Source organism: Prenolepis imparis, unplaced genomic scaffold, assembly GCF_030444845.1.
Source record: "Prenolepis imparis isolate NDT839.2.m4 unplaced genomic scaffold, iyPreImpa1.0 SCAF_6, whole genome shotgun sequence".
Taxonomy (NCBI): Eukaryota; Metazoa; Arthropoda; class Insecta; order Hymenoptera; family Formicidae; genus Prenolepis; species Prenolepis imparis.
The window spans coordinates 3,803,036-3,826,340 of record NW_028141164.1 but is presented as its reverse complement, the minus strand read 5'-3'; the positions used below and the strand labels follow the sequence as shown (position 1 = coordinate 3,826,340).

General features: G+C 35.4%; 1 protein-coding gene across 1 annotated transcript in view; it reads left to right on the top strand.

Annotated features, from left to right (window-relative positions):
- The window catches only part of LOC145937402 (uncharacterized), a 75,041-nt gene that overhangs the window by 33,409 nt on the left and 18,327 nt on the right, over positions 1-23,305 (top strand). Inside the window, exons 3-4 of the mRNA XM_083040423.1 lie at positions 7,358-7,596; positions 7,686-7,725. Coding sequence (XP_082896549.1) covers positions 7,513-7,596; positions 7,686-7,725 — 124 coding nt within the window. The 5' untranslated portion in view covers positions 7,358-7,512. The remainder of the gene's footprint in view (positions 1-7,357; positions 7,597-7,685; positions 7,726-23,305) is intronic.

The following is a 23,305-nucleotide window of genomic DNA, read 5'->3' as shown; positions in this document are numbered from 1 at the left end:
TTTGAAAGATTCCGAAAGTTTCGCGACGAGAAAAATACAATTTGAGAAGGATTAAATCAGATGCCGGCGCATCCCGTAAAATGCATTTCGTAAAATGTTTGCAAATAAGTACCGCGGCGCGACGGCAACTAAATATATATTTTAATCGTTTAAATCGAGCGATATCGTCCGCTCGGAAGAAACATCGAGCACAACGAGCTGCGAACTGCGGGCTAATTTTCCCCGCGAAAGGATTACACCCTCGTGGAGAGAGTCAAAATGTAGGCCAGCCGGTGACTGGCGAATTGGGGTGAATGGGAAGAGAGGATCTCAAGGAGAAGCGGGGGCTCTTACTAACGATAAGTGCACGTAAGAAGAGCTTGCGGTCTCGAAAGCTGACGGAGGAGCCGAGGAATAGCGTGCGCTTGCTTGCTTGCATAGCTTGAACGCGTGCTATCAGCTACTTTGCATTTCGTTGTTATTCAGAAATAGTCGCAAACCGCCCCGCCTGGAACCGGTGGCCCGTCCGTTGCTTTCTACCGCATCTGTCTCGTTTCTTCTCGATTCCCCCATCCCTTTGTCTCCTCTCGCCAGCCGCTTCTTACCCGACGAGATGTTTTATTAATGAAAATGAAGGGGCTTCTTATATTTTCCTTTCCTTTCCTCGCGGAGAGTCGGCCCTGCTCTCTTGTCCTCCGTCCTTCTTTCTATCCACCGTGGATCTCTCTTCCTTCCGACACCACTGTTTCCATTTTATCCGACCGACGTTCTCACCGAAGACACCCTCCCGCCATGGATTTCTTTCTTTCTCTTTCCCTTTCTCTATTCTCCGTCACTTGCACTATCGCCCGCGGCGGTAATATTACTTTTCGTATATATACCGGACCGGCCTCCCCGGGGGAATGCGACAACGAGCTCTGCGCGCGAAATTAATTCAGACTGGTATCATGCATGCTTCGGTAAGCCGAGTCAGAATTTACGAAAAAAAAGTCCGTCGGCATTCTGATACCAAAACGGATGTAATAACCGCGAAGGTAGACTTTGATGTTGGATTCCATTAATCTCTCGCAGAGAAAATCGTTTAGAAAAGGTGCATCGCGACGGTATAATTAAGGCGCGAATTGAAAGGATTGCGGCAACTTTTTATTAGTCGCAGTCGTCATAAAAATCCGTCCGGAGGAAGCGCAATTATTAAAGTAATATGGCGTAATGCATTCACAAATATATTGGAGCAACCTTTTGCATATATATTAAATGTAAAAAAATTATTATAATATATACATATATATGTTAGACAAAGCAGATAATTATATAAAATTATATAAAATTATATAAATTATTACATATATATATATTATATATATTTGAAAAAATTGATAATTTTTTGTTACACAACGTAAACGCGCTCTATTTAAATATGTCTTAAAATGAGAAGAGAAAATCAAAGCGAAACGATTAATTTAATCAAAGATATAGATATGTCCAAAAGTATCGATGATAACGTTCTACCACATATATAATACGCAAAGTTAACAGTAATATGTATAGAGTTGTCGAAGCGAAGTAGTTATATGCTGCGGCATGCATTTATGGCGCGGAAGCGAAGGAGAGCGCGGAATGTGGACACAGAGGTCGGCAAAACTCAGGAGTAGTAGGTAGTAGTAGTAGTAGCGGGTTAAAGGGTGGAGTGTATTTGTCGCTGTGTGCATAAATGCACAGTCGGACGAACAAACCGTCAGACCGGCTGAAACGCAGTTTGCAGGAAAATCAAGCAAAAGCGCAGGGGGCTGGTATAGCGCGTACGGAAATGGAGTGTCGTCCTGTTTCGCCCTTCGTTGTCCACCTCGCCGTTTCTAGTCCCTCTTCCTCGTTTTTACGCCAGCATGTATACATACATACATATATACATACACATATATACACTGTCATCAATACATTTCAAGATTTACCAAAATCCTACTGTAGCAACTCTCAACTTGCCTCTGTCTTCGTTTTTATTTCATCGGTCGCAGATCTTTTCTTTCTTCCTCGAGAATGGTTTTGTTCTCCGAGCAAAGATTTAGTAGATCGATATCTTTGATATCTTTGATGATCGTCACTCTTCTAAATGCGTTTCCCTTTCCATGACTTTTATTGCTTTCAGCGATGTGCACTCGAGCGACGTGGCGTCGCGTATATTTCATTTTATTTTTCTAGCGTGCAAAACTGCGAATGTCGCCTGTCGAATCGAAATTCGGTACTTCATAGATTAGGATTATAAAATAATATTAATTATTATAATACGATAATTCACGTGAAAGTTATTAAATAAAACTTATAGCGAAATGTAGATAAATTATATAGCAGTAGATTTGAAGAGAAAAAAGTTTTAGAAAAAGAAATGCTATAATATACATTTAATTATCAAGTTTTGAAATGATATTGGAATATACATAGTTTGGGAAATTATTAGTTTAATTATGGTTTACAATGCAAAAATATAAGATATAAAGATAGATTATAAACATAAATCATAAATAATTATTTAGGAGAATTACAAAGATTACATACAATATAGTTTAAATCAGAGAATTTGATGGTCAATATAATTAATTCGACGGGATAATTTATCTGTTAATGGCGGAAGCAATCAATCGGTTTGTCGACTAAAGCTCAATCACACGCTGTAATCGGAACGCAATAAATACTATTTACACTCGCTGTTTTTCGAAAATGGAAAGGTTCTCTTGCCCAAACCAACAGGCGTCTGTTAATTATAATTGCTATGGTCAAAGAGCAAACGTGCAAACCGCGTTTGTCGGTCGTGTTTTGCAACGAGTTAATTACGGGAACAGAGTCTATTATCCTGGCACAATGTCAACTCATAACGGCGCAGTTGGATGCACAGTTAATACCCGAATTTAATTTCCTCTGCAGCCGCTCGAACTCTCATCTGCCGCAGCAGCTGTAATTTCATTGGCAATAAACATTAATTGTCTTAAACGTTACTTGCAAATTCAGACCGAGGTTGACCTAAGCATCGTGCTGGAAGTGTTGCCATAGATTCGTAATTTTGTGTCGTAAAATTTTCGAGCCGCTTTATTACAGTGCATTATACATTATATCCCGTTCGGTTAGATACGCGAGTATAATATGAACGATAATTTGAGAAAATGTGTTTAGTTCACGTTTAATTATCGCGCGCGATGTTGTAAATTAATTTTGATTTTTCTGTCAAAATCGCATGGCTTCGTACCTTCTCGTAGGGAAATCTGTGTATTATATCAGTATGTAGTAACCTGAAGGCGAATGCCACATCCAGTTTCGAAGTGAGGCGACAAAGTTCCTTGGAACTCTAGTACTTCGTTCTTAAGTTTAAGTTTGCGCGTACTTATTGCTCTCGCTCTCGTTGTCGTCGACGCACATAGGAATCTCGCGCATCCGGAATAATTTTCACGCTATATTATCATGTAGTCGTAAATAGGTAGTAACTTTAATCGGGATTTGTTGCCTTATTCTGCTTCAGCACCTTATTCATGCTTTACTAATGAAAGATGTGACAAACAAATTAAAAGATAATCATCTAAAAAAAATTAGAAGCGCATTCTTAAATTTAAATTGTTAATTACAATATGTTTATATATATATTTTTAATACAAAATCTAATTTTTAAGTTCCTATCCTTAAATAGTTTTACGAAATTATTTTTTATTATGATATTAAAAAGAAACGGAAGGATCAAGAATTAAATTTCATGCATGGAATTTCCGCGCAGATTAGTTCTGCTATTGTGCATGTACCACTCAGAGCGCTGATTCGAGCGTAAAAAATTCGTAGATGCGCGGAAGCAGGCGTAATAGACACAACGAATGAAGTAGGATGCAAGCGGAAGTACGAGGAATTAGCGGGCGCACACATAAACACACACACACACACTTGTGGGATTCTGTCCTAAAGGTTAAATCTAGTCTCCAGCCGAGGAGATGTCTACTTGCTCGGTTGCATACACTTTAAACGCGAGTTGCACGCGGCCTCGTTAAGCGTGTTCGTGAAACGTCCAACGAAGATAGTTTCTCTTGTTAGGGTGAACCAGGTACCGGGTAGTCGTGAAACGTTGGATGACGATTTGTAAAGTCGTAGTTTCATCGCGAAGCACCGTGCAACCGGCAGCGCAAAGATTCGCTCGAGCATAATGTCGCGGATGAGGACGCGCAGCGTCTCGATGCTTTCCGCAAATTTCCTTCCTCACTCGTGCGTTTCAACCGTGTATCTCTTACTGGTGGGCACGCGACTGAAAATTGGCGGCGTGGATTGAAAATTGTCTAGCACAAGACTTCGATTGCATGATTTTAAGGCAGATTTCACGCGGTAAACATAACAAAGATAATCTAGAGAAGCTTGTCAACTCGAATGCACATTCGTAAAGTTTTTCTTATACTAGAATAACACAAGCGCGCGCTACGCGCGCATCATTCTTCGATAACTATGTGAACCTAGCACCCGACTTTTTAAAAATTAATTTTTTTAAACGGAAAATGATAGCATTTCGTTTGTAGTTGTTTGTAGTTTTATCAATTAATAAATAAAAAAAATTTTTTAAATGACTCGCACCCGACATTGAGATATCGCAAATCCGCTTGCGCAGTCTTCTTTAGAATCGTTTATTGTAGTTGTTTGTAGTGATTTTCCTTTCGTTTGTAGTTGAGCGGTTCAAAAGTTATAAACAAATTGTTTATAACTTTTGAACCGCTCAACTACAAACTAAAGGAAAATCACTACAAACAACTACAAACGATTCTAAAGAAGACTGCGCAAGCGGATTTGCGATATCTTTAAAATTAACAAATTTACCTCGGACGAATAAATAATTGTTTATAACTTTTGAACCGCTCAACTACAAACGGAAGAAAAATCACTACAAACAACTACAAACGATTCTAAAGAAGACTGCGCAAGCGGATTTGAAAAATCTGAAAAATTGACAAAGTTAGCACTTGGACGAATAAATAATTGTTTATAACTTTTGAATCGCTCAACTAAACGAAAGGAAAATCATTACAAACAACTACAAACGATTCTAAAGAAGACTGCGCAAGCGGATTTAAAAAATCTTAAAAATTAACAAATTTACCTCTTGGACGAATAAACAGTTGTTTATAACTTTTGAACCGCTCAACTACAAACGAAAGGAAAATCACTACAAACAACTACAAACGATTCTAAAGAAGACTGCGCAAACGAATTTGCGATATCTCAATGTCGGGTGCGAATCATTAAAAAAATTTTTTTAATTTATTGATGAAACTAATACAAACGAAATTATTTAACAAATCGTTTTATAACACAGCGTTTCGACACAATTATTTAACAAATCTCGCTCGAATGAGTCATATTATACGCGCATATAATATGCAATATAATGTACATATGCAATAATAATGAGAAAGTGATTTTTTTCCGAGTCTGGCGATTAATCAGGGATAGAAAGTAGCACTGGTCAGCCGATTTCAGTGATTATCCGTCCGATATAAGCGACAATAGTAACGCGTCCGAACTCTTTTCATCCCTGCATGCTTTCATTCCTCGTTCGAATAATTTCGACAAATATCGCGATAATAGCATTAATAATGTTATCATTTCTTACAATTTTTTTAAAATTTCATTTACAAATATTTAAATAATAAATTCTATTGATGAAGTAATAAAATATTATTCGCACACGACGAGCTATGTGAACCTAGCACCCGACTTTTTAAAAATTAATTTTTTAAAACGGAAAATGATAGCATTTTGTTTGTAGTTGTTTGTAGTAACAATAATTTCGTTTGTGTAGTTTTATCAATTAATAAATAAAAAAATTTTTTTAATGACTCGCACCCGACATTGTGATATCGCAAATCTGCTTGCGCAGTCTTCTTTAGAATTGTTTGTAGTTGTTTGTAGTGATTTTCCTTTTGTTTGTAATTGAGCGGTTCAAAAGTTATAAACAAAACAATTTGTTTATAACTTTTGAACCGCTCAACTACAAACGAAAGGAAAATCACTACAAACAACTACATACGATTCTAAAGAAGACTGCGCAAGCGGATTTAAAAAATCTTAAAAATTGACAAAGTTAGCTCTTGGACGAATAAACAATTGTTTATAACTTTTGAACCGTTCAACTACAAACGAAAGGAAAATCACTACAAACAACTACAAACGATTCTAAAGAAGACTGCGCAAGCGGATTTGCGATATCTCAATGTCGGGTGCGAGTCATTTAAAAAATTTTTTTTATTTATTAATTGAGATAAAACTACAAACGAAATTATTGTTACTACAAACAACTACAAACAAAATGCTATCATTTTCCGTTTTAAAAAATTAATTTTTAAAAAGTCGTGTGCTAGATTCACATAGTCTTCTTCGATTTTATATTAGAATAAATAATATTTTTTAAAAATAATATAAAGTTTGTCTAAACTCAATTAATATTTTTTCACAGAAATTAAATTTTAAAATAATAATATGGTAAAAAATTAAAATAGTAATATGTTGTAAATAATATGTTATAATATCTTATTCTCGATTAATATTTTTTGACAGAAATCAGCTGATAACTGTCAAAAATATTAATCGAGTTTAAAGTATCATAACATATTATTTAAAACATATTGTTATTTTAATTTTTATAACATATTATTATTTTAAAAATTAATTAGCAAATTAACGCTTTAATCAGCTGATTTCTGTCAAAAAATATTAATAAAGCGAAAATTTGCTAATTAAATATTCTAGCTTACATATTTATATTTATATTGTGTATGTTATAATTTGCTAATTAAATATTTAAAATAATAATATGGTAAAAGTTATAAAATAGTAATATGGTTAAATAATATTTTATATAATACCTTATTCTCGATTAATATTTTTTCTTTCTAAAGCTATATCTTTTCGAACGAATCTCCTTCGAGTTTTAATTAATTATTAATATTAAGTCATGTATATAGTATCGCGCGCGCGTTATTAGAGTGAAGTTGCCGATGTTTGTAGCCTCGGCCATTACCGAAAGGCCGCGAGTATCAGGCAGTTGGAGCTGCGTCCCGCTGTGATTAATTAGTAAGCATAATCGTTAGAAACGATTTCTAACCTTTGTATTGTAATATTTATCAATCGCATATCATAATTTCAACGTTAATATGTAGGCGTAATTGTTCGAAACGCATATTTCGCGAAAAATTGGATGCAAAATCTCTTGCCAACATAACCCAACTTAATCTGTTGTCGCGCGCGCGAATGTGTTGCGATCCGTGGATATATCTATCGTTAATTCTAGCTTACATATTTATATTGTGTATGTTATAATGCGAAATAATAAGATTATTCTAATATGTATGTATATTATTTGTTACAGGTAGCATTGCGATACCCAGTGCGATTCACGCGTCGTGTCGGGAGTGCCGTGTAAAGTATCGCGCGTCGGGAATGCCGTGTAAAATTTCGCGTGTCGGGAGTGCCGTGTAAAGTATCGGACGATCGTAATTATTCGTATTTTCGCGAGTGTCGTGAATGCTTCGAAGGAGCAATGATGATCGACCAAGAGAGGAGGAGGAGGCCCGTGGAGGCATCGGGCGACATCGGGGCAACTGTGAGGTATGCAAAATAAAAACATTTTTTCTAAACTGCGTTGTTTATGAAATATTCGACACACACATATATTAATTTGAATATTTTGTTTTCAGATTAATGCTGTTTACTACAACTCTGCTATTGCGCGTATCGGTGAGTGAAAAATTGTTTATCTTATAACATTTCTTTAACGGTAATGGGGGTGTATATAATATGTTGAATATATTATAATGGTAATATATTTTAAATAATATGTTATAATATCTTATCCGCGATTAATATTTTTTGACAAAAATCAGCTGATAATTGTCAAAAATATTAATCAAATTTAAAATATTATAACATCTCTTTTTTTTCTAAAAAAAAAAGGCATGTTCAGTCGATTCTCACAAGTATTGTTGCATCTTTTCCGCAATGCTGATTGACTGTTTCGATTCGCATTGTGCGTTATATTCGTAGCATCAAGAGACTGTTATCGCGAGGGTTAGTAGTTTAACAGTTTGTTCATAATAAAATTAAATAAAATAATGTTTTAAATAAAATATGTTATAATACTTTAACTCAATTAATATTTTTGATAGTTATCAGTTGATTTCTGTCAAAAAATATTAATCGCGGAGGTATTATAATATATTATTTACAACATTAATGTTATTGTATAATATATTAAATTCTTAATGATTAATATTATTATTTTAATATTTTTTATATATTATTATTTTTAAATTTTAGTAGTAAAATAATGCTTTAATCAGCTGATTTTTGTAAAAATATTAATAAAGCGTTAATTTGTTAATTAAATTTTAAAATAATAATATGTTAAAATTATTAAAATAGTAATATGTTGTAAATAATATGTTATAATACTTTAAATTCGATTAATATTTTTTGACAGAAATCAGCTGATAACTGTCAAAAATATTAATCGAGTTTAAAGTATTATAACATATTATTTAAAACATATGATTATTTTATTTAATTTTATTTTGTTCAAACTGTCAAACTGCTAACCCTCGCGATGACAGCCTCTCGATGCTACGAATAGAATGCGTATTGAGACAATTCATCAGCATCGCGGAAAAGAGGCAACAATACTTGCAAGAATCGACTTAACATGCCTTTTTTAGAAAAGGGATGGCGAGTTGTTACACAGAAAATATAGTGTGTTCCGCGAGTAATACGTATACATTATCTCGATTTAAATAACGCGTTTATTCATATTTATACACATTAAAAAAATTTTAGAATATAATTTATTATTAGAAAACGCAATGTTTCAAAATTTTATTTTATTTTGATAATGTTGCGTATATAAACATTTATTAAGAATAATGCATGGTATTCTTTTTGAAAGTGGTGCTAAGAGTAGAAAAGCATTTTTTCATACTGAAATCTTATTGAAGATAATATTTATTCTGCTACTGAAATTTTTCTGTATATATATACATATATCTGCATCTTTCTTGTGTATACCAAGAAGGATCCTCTATATCGCGAGTAGGATTATATCATTTTGGGATATGGAACTCAAGGCAACTTCTGCATAAGATATGAGAAGCATTTTTATGTCTACAACATAGTATAAAAGTTTCCCAATGCGGTATTCAGAACGTTTCTCTGGTAGCGTTCAAAACCCCCACACCCTCTTCTTTGCTACGGTTTAATATGACTGTGTTCCTTTCGCGATAACATATAACGCTCTCATAAAATGATACAGCACATATAGTAAAAGTTATTATAACTCAAACGTATATTATCTTTTATACATAAACGCGCATATGGCTAATAAACTATGTTTAAACTTTCGCGATATGATCTTTGATTAACGAAATAAAAATTTGGATATTTACGGGATTTATCAAATGCGCTACAAAGTATATAAATTACGTTTTTAATAAATGAATTATTAATATCGAACGATTGTAATTATATTGCCGAGATATTGATATCATCGAGTTCTGGAAATACAGCGAATTGCGTAGCATTAATATGAAACAAGAAAGATTATCATAGCGCGTAATTTACAAGTATTAATATACATTCTTGTATTCGCGATGTTATATTGGAGAGTCTATTGGAGTTGATTGGAGATATTGACTTTCTGTATTAATCAATGCTTACGTAATTCTATCGTTCGACGGTTTGATGAGCATATATATTATATATAGCGACATTATTTTTTTTTAATTATCGCATATCGCACGAGATTGGGATACAATTCGCACAGTTTAATGCACGCGGGAGTACTTTCACTTAATATCTCAATAACATAATATATTTCAATTATATTCCTCCCCGAGCTACTATGCTATTCTCTCTTCGCAATTAATTACCAAGTATTGGATTTTCTCATTGAGCGAAGTGCCGTACCCAAGTTCCGAGAATTTATACATGGAAACGGGGAAGACGTTTGCATGTGAGAATATGTCCGCGCAATAGATAAAGAGCTGTACAATCAATCGCAAAATTGTTACATATTTTCGAACATATCTCATATATATCACATGAAATAATTGTCTATACAAATACAAAGGGAAATCGATAAATAACGCATTTATAATTCTTTATGTCGAGACATTTAAAAGTCTGGTTCTGTCGATATTATTTAACTATGAATAAATTATTTCTTCGTTTTTAAACGTACACATATTATAATTATGGTCTAAAGATAGATTTTATAGATTAATCTATGGATTTAATTAATTAGAAAAGAATGCCAACGTGATCGGATCTAAAACGTAATATTACTCCTGACTAAGACTGTACGATAAAGCTCTCTGTATGGCGCAAGCTCGGCTTTGCCTCGGACTGGGACACATTGCATTGCATTGCTGCAAAGCACCACATTTTCTAAATCTCGCTAGTCAAAAGATGCAAAATTCTCTCTGACGAAGTAATGCCGAAGAATGCGAATTTATAGTAATATAAATATCGGGAAAGATATTAGAACGACGAATTTTTTATAATAATATCATTTTTCACCGTTATATTTTACATGGTGCATACATATTTTAAAAGTCTAATAGTCTAATGTATCAAAACTAGCTAGCAGAGCTCGTTACATATATACATATATATGTATAAAGAAAGTATTCTAGATGTTTTGATAAAATTATACTGTCTCGTTTGTATCCGTAAGGCAAGCATTGAACAAGAGCTTCGCAAGAGTTTCGTCGAATTTTTTACTTATGTTGACCGGAGGGTATTATCCATCCGCTTGTATTCACCCTTCGACTACGCTTTGAACACACTATTGAACGCATAATTGGATAGCGCGCCGATTCTTTAGCTCCTCGCGATCGATCGGCGGCGAGATTAAAACTTGCAATTAATTAAAGGAAAAAATTTGCTTTCGCGCGCAAAACAAACACGATAAACGACGAAGCCGCAGTCTACGGGGAAATAACAGAGAGCCTCGGGTCGAAACGCGTCGAGTCGAGCTTTAAATTAACGAATAACTTTGTACGGAAATCTTGGCGAGTTACAGCACATCCGAGCGTATAGAAGAGCCATCCGCAGAGCATGCGCATGTCAATAAGATGTAAAAACGCGGGAACAAGAGAATAACGTTTAGTTATTCCTACGACGACTATACGGCACAAAACGCATGGAGAATCGCGAATCGATAGAGGCGAAATTGCGTCGGCAGGGGTGCAATGCGGCAATCGTTCGCCCCTCCGTTTCTCTTCCACTCTCTGTCTGACCCAACATCTACCTCTTTCCCTTTCTCTGTGCGCCACTCTCTACCACACCTTCGCGTTTCTTCCTCCTCGTTCCCTCTCTTTCTTTGCATTCAGCACATTGTGCAAATCTTACCGTGTCTCTCTTTCTCGATCTGCTCGTGTTTCCATCTATTTTGTCTCCTTTCTTCGCCAAATTTAACCTCCAATTCTCACTCCACGTATTACTATACTTTCCTTTCCGTAAAATCCGTGAAATCCTTTGTCTTGCTTTTACTTGACAGTCGGATCCTTCTACGAATAGAGTTTCTTCTTTTCTTCCCGAAATTTTGATGCTAATTTATAATAGCGATAAAACTAGTTGAAACAATTACGATAAAATCTTGCAATCTGCAAATGAAATACAGTTTCTATATCGATCATTTAATCGATTAGTGCTTTCAAATGAGAATTTTGATGGATCAACCATTTACATATGTATATATGAAATTCCAATTGTGACATTTGTAAACATTCACATTTTGCAACTCTTTTCAAAAAGCAATAAAATTACAATAAGTTATCAATTTTTCAAATTTTAATGGATATAAATAAATTTAATGGATATAAATGAATATATCATATGTTAGAAAAAATTTTAACGCTAAATACAAAATGCTTGAAATATATTCTGCTTTTACATATCCATCAAAGTTTCAAGTTCGCATTATATTAATGCAGACTTGTAGTGGAAAGGAATTACTCTTGCTTAACTGCGTTTCACTATAGCGACGTCTACATTCACTTACTATTAATGTGCACATATCAAAATTAATAGCAAGTTTCTCATAAATTTCGACAGTATTATAAAGCAACGTCATAACTGTAACTTAACTCGTAATGTACTTGTCAGTAATGACTATATGCACCTTTCAATCTATTGCATTCTAATGATATGCAGTGATGTTAAATCGTTGACAGATAGTTTGCAAACGTAGCTTAGCTGATTAGAGTGTCAACGGCGTGACGATTCTCTATGGGAGCGACACGTCGCAGTCATTACCCATTTCATGTAATTACTACGGTACCCCATTGACGAGTAATGCAATTCAAAAGGTTCGTTGCTTACTAATGCACAAGCTGGATCACAATGAGTAGCGATGATGTATTGAAGGCTCCCAATGTGAGAGCAATCGGATTTGTATTATACAATACGAAATTATTTTATTAAAAGCTGAATCGCACAAAGATTTTGTACAGTAAAATCTTATTTATTTATGGTTAAAATATACATATAAATTTCTTTTTTGTTTCAATTTCTTCAATATTTTTTTGATATATGATTATTTTAAAATAAATATATATATATTATTTTATATATTATATATATATATATTTATAAAATATAAAATATATTATATATTTTATATATTATATTGTATTATATTTTACTTATACATCATATCGTATTAACACGTGCACGCGTCAATATTAATGAAAATAGAAGTATAGGAAAAATTAATGATACTGATAACAACGGAGAGAGAAAGAGAGAAAGATAATTAGGAATTTTGAGGTATGAATTGAGAAATACTTTTTTAAAAGAAAATCGTGCCAATTATTTTTTGGCGGGGAAATAAACGAAGTTCTCTTCATGGTCATGGAGTGGAAAGTTGCGAATTGGACGGAGAAGTAGACAATGGGATTTTAAAGCCCCTTTGTATGCACGAAGTGCACTGCGATAAACGGAAATGAGCAAAACACTTAGAAATTATCAGATATTCAACTAGTATTAAAAGAACGCCGAGACCTTCTTATATCTTCTTTACTGCAATGTAAAAGCCGTGAGTTTCGCGACTTTTATTCCCTAATTACAACCTCGTAATTACTATCTTTACATTCTATGCACGCATAGAATGTATAACAAAGTATGGAACATAAAGAATTTTCTTCAAATAAATGCATTTAATAATTCACGAGATAAATTATTGCAAAAATGCATGGAATAAATTTAATCAAAATTTAAGGTATTAATTATTTTTAATATAAAACACAGATAATAGAACATAAGTTTATTTTTTATTACAACCAAATTTCTTTGCGAAAAGAAAAGAATCTTTGTTGTTATACACAAAATATCGTATTACAAAATGCATAAAAACATACATTTAAATACATCTTAATTTTAATAAGAGAGGGGAATTTACAATAAAATATTTTATATTTTATTTAAAATTATTGAAATTTTTTAAAAATTATCTTCCAAATTATATTAAATTTTTCATTAAATTATAGAATATATATGAATTAAGAATTTTTTGCTTATATTATTTTTTTTAATTACTTCTATAAAGCACGTAAAAATTATATAAATTATATAGACAGATCTGTACACAGTCTGTGCACATAAGACTCTGAATGTTCTTATCATTTTTCAAAATATTAACAACTGCAAACGATGATCATTCGTAAGCTTTATCATATTGAGCGACATTCTGAACACGCAAATATACTATAAAATATTTTTGATACGCAGTGTGTCGTTGAGTGTCTCGCGTCAAAGAGACTTTAATGTCGTGTTTTCTTGCTACGTGCGCTTATGACGTCAATGTCGTTCGGCACGGGTTCTTCGTCGCAGGTCCGTCATTTGTGCTCGCCCGTTGAAACTTTACGTCATAAAATCGAGCGGTCGAACTCAAATACGCCAGCTCCGTAACGCGATCGCGGTGTTGTTGTCGTATAAAATACCATAATGCTCCGGGCACGTCGATCGGAATCAGGTGCAACCAATTTGGCAAGGGTCCAAAAGCTGTGGTATGTAAATCCAGTTTGCAAGGCATCGGTGTTGGCAACACCGATGGAAATCAAACGCCATTGCGTGGTCAATGGTCAGACCCGTATACAAGCATTCCATACGAGCTTGATTTTCAGCGGACATGCTGCAGGTGAGATAAACTCTATCGGTAAGCCGCAATTATACTTCAAATAATACGAATACCGAAGTTTTCTCACTGGTACACATGAGAGTTATTTATCTTTATTTAAATATAAAAATGCATATCTAAAAATTGAAAGATGACTCCACATCAAGTTATTTTATAATTTTTAATTATTGAATACGCAAGAGAGATTATATAAAATATTTGTGATATATAAAAACATACATATTTTTGTTTATATAAAATTTACTTTTTTTGTATACAATTCAATGACCTTTGAAGCTGTATATTGAGAATGATTCCGTTACAATTTGATTAAATTGTTTCGGATTTTGCAAATTCTATTATATTGCAAACTGTGCAACGAGACACACGTACAAATATATTGGTCATTTTCCTTCTAAAATATTTTCTAAAACGTTGCCGCGAAGAGACGGAAGGAACATATCAGTCTCTCCATTTTCCACCGCGCATTCGTCTCGGATTTCCATATCGGAGCATTAACAGCGGAAGTGCAAGCTGCTCGGCGGTGATAAAGGTAAAAGTACCGTGGGATCTTATAGACGAATAGCACGCGATCTCTTTCGCATGACCACGTGTGTAAGCACTGTGTAAGCACACAGGCACAGCGCGTCTAAAGAGACGCAGAGACTCGAATACGCGCGCGTAGAAAACATACTTACTTGTCGAGGATTCATATGCGAGTTCGGGATTCCTCGGTAAAGGGCTATATCTGATGCAGAGAGATGTTGCTCACGTATCTACGACGTTGATGCATGCGAAAAATGTTTCGAAAGATGACACAGCGGCTCGAAGCGAGACCGGGCAAATCTCTGGAGCACGCGAATTTTCGTCGGTCCTGAGCAATTCGCGTTGCGACGCGAGTTCGCCGATGTTATACTTGTGAAAACGTGATTTCGTCAGGTGGAATTTCACGTTCTGGAGGAAATACGTGTATAGAAAATGGACGGATACGAACCGCGAAGAACAGTTCAAGCCGAAGGTGAAAACGCGCCGCGAGCTCGGTGAAAAGAAAAGGGATATTTTTAAAAATCTTTATTCCGCGTTCTGTCTTGTGTCATTACCGAACAATTAAGACTCTTATGTTTTTCTGAAGCAACTTTAAATAAGAGAAAACTTAACATTATTTAAAAAGCAAGTAAATTCTTTTTCTTTCTGTCGCACTTTAAAAAAGAAGGAGCAATCTTTACAAGAGCTAGCACGTTAGTTAAACGTAATGCAATATATCTAGCGTTTTAAAAAGTAACATAAAGAACAGCTAAACACATGTATAAAATTTATGTTTCATTGATGTATCAAAAAGACATATTGAATACATCTGAAAATATATTTTCAGCTATTTTCTGCTATTTTCTGCTGAAATAGTCTGAAGTGATTTAAAATTTCATTGATAGAATTTTCGTGTGTTACAAGAGTTCGTCTTTTTAATTCCGACATTTATTTAGTCAAAATAGAAGCGTCATGTCAATGCTGGAAAAATGTCTATCGAATGTTTACATGCAATCGGCGATTTATTTCCAAATATTAGCGATATATGCAAGAGCACGTTTTTAACTTGTGATATATGCGATTGCGAGATACAATATAACGAGATGTACAGGTATATGAAAACATAGAAAAATTCACTATTTTAATTATAGTGATTGTGAAATAACAAAGAGATATTATATAGATCTGTTTTATTGCAATTGGCGGTTTACATGGCGTATCAAACACGGGGTCATATGTCCAATTTCGATGTTAAAATTACGTAGGATAATAAATTCAGTGCTTTTGACGAGCGCTTTTTGCGGTGCACGTGAATAATGAATATTACCTTCAAATATTTTATGGATTCGAAATTACATTGCGAACCTTTCAAATCATATACGAGAAGAGATTGGATTGCAATATATGGTCGCGTAGTAGCTTATTATGTGACGCATTAATTTGCTACCACAAACTCTATACACTCTACCCTACACATTATAATTCATCATTTGTCCCGAATATAAGTATAAATCAAGCATTTCTCGAATAGAAATCTTCATATTTTTTTTAAATTGATAAAACTGATGTTTCTCTGTCTTTTAATTATACATGGACAAAACGGTATGATAGGTTCATTTTTACTATTAAATCTGGTTGGCACAATCAGATTTATGTGTGAACCTACCATACTGTTTTTTCCGTGTATGTGTACTTATATTTAACTTAATTTTATTATCAAATTCTGCTATTATTAATATTATTATTAAATCCAAAAAGAACCAAATTGAATACGATTATGTAGTAGCTACTTGTAAATTAAACACACATCTGGCACAAAATATCTTCAGGCATAATGAATACATTATCAAGCCAAAGTGTCGGTTAATATACCTGCGGAGTAAATGCATGATAATACAGAGGCGAGCAACCAAAATTGCTGGTGTCTACCCGACATGTTTCGAAAATTGCATCGGTGCAAGATTATGATGGGTTTCGAGAGGCTAATAACAATAACAAGTTCGCTGATGCTTCCGGGCTATGAGAAGCATAGTTTGGCTCGTTGTAAGGCTACGAGATAAGCTAGATTTATGCTGTAAATAGAGAACTTCTTCGTAAGATTACAATCGGCTTTATCTATAATGCGATTGTCGTGATCTATAAGCCGATGCTTTTAAATTAGTTATTTTTCAGTATGAATGAATTATTACTTTTTCTCTCCTTTTCTTAAAATTTTCTTCCTTGTCATTAAAATTTAAAATTACATTAAATATTATTGTACGCTTTGTACGATAATTAATATAAATAAACGTTGTAGGCAATAATTTATTTATTTCTACCACAACCGCGGTAATTTCATGCTCATAGAATAATGTACTAAATTATTAACATGGGGCAAATATGAGAGAAAATCTATTATAATAATTATTATAATAGAATATATTGTGCACAGTTACAGATAATTTGTATATATTTTTATGGCTTTCTACTAATGTTCTATTTATTTTAAATTGTTATAATTTTATTTAATTTATTATTTTATTTAATTATTTAGTTTTTCACAAAGTGACATTACGCTAATAAATATACGGACATTTGATTATTGAACGTGCGTTTTAGAAAGTAGTTGATTTTGGTCAATAAAGCACAGAGTATAATAGTGTTGTTTAGTTTGCGCCAGCCGGTAATCCGAGGATTTCACGAGATATTTTAATCGTTATTTTAAAAGGCAAAACGGATCGCGCTACGTTAGTACGTTGCATTAACGTGTACAATTATCATAAATTTTTAATGCAGCGTTATCGTGCGACGTACAGACTCATTTGTTAGCCGGCGCTGATCCTGTCACGTGGTAGGAGTGACATTCGTATAAGTCACTCGCGCGAAATGAGTCCATTGGATAAGTAGGCTTACATATAGGAAATGTCGAAATACAATTTACAATACCGCTATTTATTATAAGATATTTCGATGAGAAATTATTTTTTATTCTTTTATAAAAATAAATTTATTTGTCACAGAGAGGAATATATTATTAAAAAAATCAGATAATTTAATTATCGTCAGACGTATTACATATAAAAATTATAACGACAGCAATAAAAATGCTTTAGAACGTAGAAGATGTAGAGCACAAAAAGAGATATAGAAGTAGATACTGCAGTGTTAGAAGTCGAGTAACAAAAATTGTTTAAAGGAAGGCTCTTGGTCGATTTTTCATCCACATGAAGAGAATTGACGATAGCGATGGGAGTGCGTTGACGTGATGCAGGACAAAGTGCAACGAAGTATTTCATATGGGAAATCATGTTGCGATACCTTCCAATCAGATAGGCAATCGATGCGAGGATGGCGCGGTGATTGAAGTGCAGTAGCGCGGGAGGGTGCATGCTATGTCAAAGGAAAACCGGAGGGGCAACAGGGATATAGCACCGTCGCTAGAGAGACACTCCACGTTCTCACATTCTATTTATGTCGCGTCGTGCTTACCCAACACCCCGCGAACGACGGTTCTCGATGATGGTTCCTCTGCGACGTTGCGTTGAACGCGTCACCGAAGCGGTCTTTCCTTTTTCATCACGGGATGAAATATACATTGGGTGTATAAAATAATGTCGCTTGCGGACTTCTCTTTCCGTATCTCGCGACCTAAAAAGCTTCTTTCATCGATGACACTTAATTATATATTCACTTTGTGTGACGATTCATACTTACCCTCGTCAGTCACAAAAATACGAGAGCGTCACGTTAAAGGTAATGGATATTTTATTTAAAATTTATTGCACGCCTTCCCCTTCCCCCTCTCTCCTGTGATAGAAATTAGCTGTCGGCTCGCGGCAGATAAGAAGGATTGTAACCGGGAAATTGTAAGATATATATAGGATCTAATCACACCCGTAAGACGCAAAGTAATGAAACCTACGAGATATAGCGCAACGGCAAGATCTCTGGTTGCCGAGAAATTGCTCTCGGATCTGAACGGATTCTCGGAGACATTGCCGACGGTTCTTCGCGGATTTGTTCAGGATAAGAAGCTTTCAACGTTGTCTATATGAAATTCTTTTTAACTCGGGAACATCGCTAATCGTCTCGGAAGACCCGTTAAGATGAGAAGTCTTGAAGGACGATCTATTGAGAAAATGAACACATCTTCTCTCCATTCAATTTTTCTATATATCGAGCTCTTAAGTAGCGATATTATTGTACGAATTGTGCTTGAAAACAGAATATACAGTAATGTTCAAATATTATCTAATAAACGCTTACATATTATATACAAAAATAATCATTTAACAATTATAATTATTTTTAGAATTCGAATTTTTTAGCTCTTTTTGCTTATAAAAAGTTCTCTCTCTTTCTTTATATATTTATAAATTTTATTTAATTAACAAATATTCAGACCTCCACTATTATCTAAAGTACTATTACGCGTATTATAATTTTGCTTCAACTTCGATACGATGGATGGCGGAAAATGGCTGACGAAATAACGATTTAGCGTTCATCTCGATCGTCGTTGAACCAGTTTCACGGGACTGCGAGGTTCGTTTACCTATGTCCCTACAGGATAGCCGGTGTATATCGCGAGATGCCATACCGATCTCTCCGGGATCTCTTCCTTCAAGTCTTTTCCTGTCGGGAAAACGTGGCTATCTCGTGCTCGTCCAGCATTCCAAGCTCGTCTCATTTACGATCGAGTTACAGGCTCGTTTCACGTACGAGCGGCACGTAACTCCACTCTACTAGTCCGACATGACGTTCTGGCTTTTTTCGAGCGTTGCCGCGTCGAACACTATGTAATCTCTTTTTCGTGTAGAATTCGAGACGATGCCGCGTTTCCGGTGCTCTCCGAATGAGTTCGTATCGCCTTTAACGTTTGATATTATTTTATTTTATGGTACCGATATACGCGATTAAATTAAATCTTTATTTTAAATTATTTACATACACATATATTTATTTGAACATATAAAAGCAAGAAGATTAATATATTTAATATAAAAATATTTATTTAAAAGTTTTTTATAATCTATCTGCATGCAATTACCGTATTTTACCATTTTCTGTAAATGTTCTATCGATAATGGTGTGTTATTAGGATCACCCAACGTGCGCTGATAGAAGATAAGCGGCTTATGTCGTATATACTCGAGCCTTGCTTTGCGATACATAAATATATTCACCGAATTAATCCCTCTTGTCGCATAATAGCGGATAAGTCTTTCTCTAAAATTTCTTTAGTACAAACTCTATACGTTGAGTCTTCATTTTTTTTTACAGAATAATCTCATGGAAGATTATTAGCAGATAAAATTTTGAACAAATTTTTTTATCGGTCTATTCGCTGTGTTTTTTTACAAGTATTATTTTCTGTAAACGATCGGTCGCGAACTTAAGAATTTCGTTTAATATAGATCGAGCCGACGTGTTATCGCGATTGCAATTTTGTCGAAACGCGAATCGAAATACGCAACTCGTACTTAAACGGGAAGATACTGATGCTCATACGTTCTATCTCTCTCTCGGTCGGTTTTAGTCGGTTTAGTTGAAAATCTGTATAAGCGGTTATATACGAGCGGGTATGTTACATCACTGACATCCGTCTAGTTTATTAACATCCACTCTGTAGTCTTCTCCGTTCGTGAGTATATTAAACTGGTGAGTCCGCGCAGCGAGGTTTACCATCCTCTCTCGTGCGGTACGCGTAAGTATGCGTACGCATATACCTGTCGCATGTGTGTGGCACACATATACCGAAGATCCCGCACATTCCAGCGCGCGCACAGCCTGGATTGTGGGTAGCACGCCTGGATGGTCCAATGAACCCCAATAACTCAATCCAACCTCGAGTTAACGAGTTTTCCGTGCAGCGACCCTTACATCCCTATGTTTTAAGCGATATCTACGTGTTACGTTTCGATATCAAATGTTTCCGGTTGTCCTGGCAGCTAATGCCAATTATTAATTAATCGTATTTACGATGATCGTAAAAGAGAGGAAGACTCCTTTGAAAAAGATAGATAGATTGGTATCCAAACTCGGGTTAGTTGCAATTAAAAAGCTTGATCTTAATTAGTGTGTTACTTGAAAAATGCGCTGTTAGTTTAGCAAATTTTAACGATGCTACCGATGCACGTTTACATGCATCGTGGATTGGTTTCATGAATTTTTAGATTTGAAATTGTTTTTGCAATATTCTCTCTCTCTCTCTCTCTCTCTCTCTCTCTCTCTCTCTCTCTCTCTCTCTCTCTTTTATCTTGTACAGAAGCAGAAAAATAATATTAACGTTTGTTTTTCTGTAATTTTAATATTCTGCATGTTTCGATGCGGAAAACAGCATATTAAATTATGCCTCGGGAGGGTTGTGATATTTTTGTCCATTCGCGTATTGTCCGTCGAACGATGTCATACCCGTTATTGGCTAAAGATGAATTTCCGTGGGCAGTTTGCAGAAAAAGGTAGCGCAAGTCCATAACCAAATCGATAAATCGATCTCGCGCAGCGTTCGTTTCCTGCTTATCGGTTTTTCGTACGGGATGCAGGATGCACGATGCATCGGGGGGCGGGGGTATTCATCAAGAGATAGCCGGACGGCCCGTAAGCGTGTCAAAATCAACGGTCCGAGGGCAAGAGGCGAAATGAGTTTCCGCCGAGGAGCGAAAAACGGCTAATGACGTGAGGCAGTCCGGCAGAACGACGTTAGTGGACCGCCGAAAAACTCCATCGCCCGAACCTTCCGTATTTAATAATGGTGTACATCATCCTCCCGGTTTAGAGGTGATGAATGTTTCCCGGCGCACGGCGTACAGTTGCGCGAGATTAAGTGCCGACGTCGTTAAAATTTTCTATTAAAATCTCGCTCGTAAAAACCGTAATTGAGGTGTCACGATAAGGGAAGCAATTGCGCAGATTCGCGTCACGGACGTGACGTTAGCGACGAGCAAGACGTTACAGAGATTGCTCGGTTTTAGAGTGATGAACCGATGTTTAAAATCATAATTCCTGACGAAAGTCGTTTTACTGGAATTCTAGTTTTCTCGTAGCATAGGATAAAGATTCGTTTTTCTTTTTTTCCGCGAATTTTGAAGAATAATTTACGCATATTTATATTATGCACACTCTCCGCATACACAACTCTGTTTCACGTGATCGTTGTTGTTGGAATATTATTCGGATCTCTGACAGGAAACCTGTATGACGTTCCATACGTTCCGCATTATCTCAAACTAGGATGATCAAACTGTTACCATTGACTAAGGGCACCGCGATTACATATAATTACAAGAAACTTCTAACAAACGGCCGGGTCCAACAGTCGATTTGCCGGTATGTGTAGCTATGGGGATTGATTCGCTGTGATTTCATCGAAGCACGTTTCCAGGGAATGATGGAATTCTGTTACTTCCTCGGAACTTCGTGACGGTAACTACGGGCGCGTGATATACTGTTTGTGAGAACTTTATACAGCAGTTAGCCGATGGCTATGCAGCTGTGCTCCTCGTCGTGTAGCATGCAGCCCTTGTGGTAATTCTCAGTCTTTGTGCTTATGTAATCAACGGGAATTCATTATAATTTTCCGCTGCGAGGGATGGCGAACGCTTTATCGGAACCGTTATTATTTTATCAATTATCATAAAGCACCTTTAATATATATATTTCAATATAGTTTTAAAGCATTGCTAAAAATGGATTTTTAAAAGTGTTTCTAGAATTCTAAAGACAAAATTCTCTTTATTTATACGAAAGAGGATAAAAATAAAAAATCCATTAATACAAAATCCAAATTGTCTACTACAATTTGGAATATATAGCATTGCAAACTGCGTTTATGCATAATTACAAGTTAGCGAGTTCACGACGCGACGTTCTCGCGGGTACTTTCGTCCACGCTGCTCTCGCGCCGTGGAAAATTTATCGTAATTTGTCTGCCGGGCATCGGATATTCCGCTAAAATTCTGAAACTTCAAACGGGCTCCCGGGTATTCGAATGTAGGAGTTTGAATCCATGAAACATCCCCTCGGTTTAACTGGGGGAGCCGAAGTTCCGCCGCGGCCGCGAACAAGGATATTGTTAGAACTTTCTTGCAAGGTATGCCGCAACGAGCATGTACGATACGTTTGTACTTATATGTATATCGGAACCTGGCGGCGCCTACTTAATTGGACGCAGGCCATCGTAATAGTAATAGAAGAACGAAGGCGAAGGAAGAAAAAAAAAGAAGAAGGATGGGCTGCCAGTATGTCTCGCGTGCGCTGCGTCTTGACGAGGAGAACCCTCTTTTTCGCAGCGAGAAGGCGGATCACGCGTTGAAATATGAAATTACGGCGAACGTGATGAGTATTTCTGCCTGCCCTATTCAAGGCTGAATTACAGTTCTCTTATTTAGACGGAATTTTTCGGTGATGTTCGACGCGCTTTGCGATTTACATTTCGCATCACGATACGGAGGGTTTATAAAACGGCCGAGAGAATATTGCTCTTTATATTTTTAGCATAACTGACTGAGACGTAGCGAAACTTATAAATAGATTCGCAAAAGAGATAGTCATTAGTTTTCTAATCAGATAGTTGGAAAAGTTGAATCGAATTCTGAAAATTTCCTCTAGGAAACGCTCTATCAAAGAAAATCTTTAACATTTCGC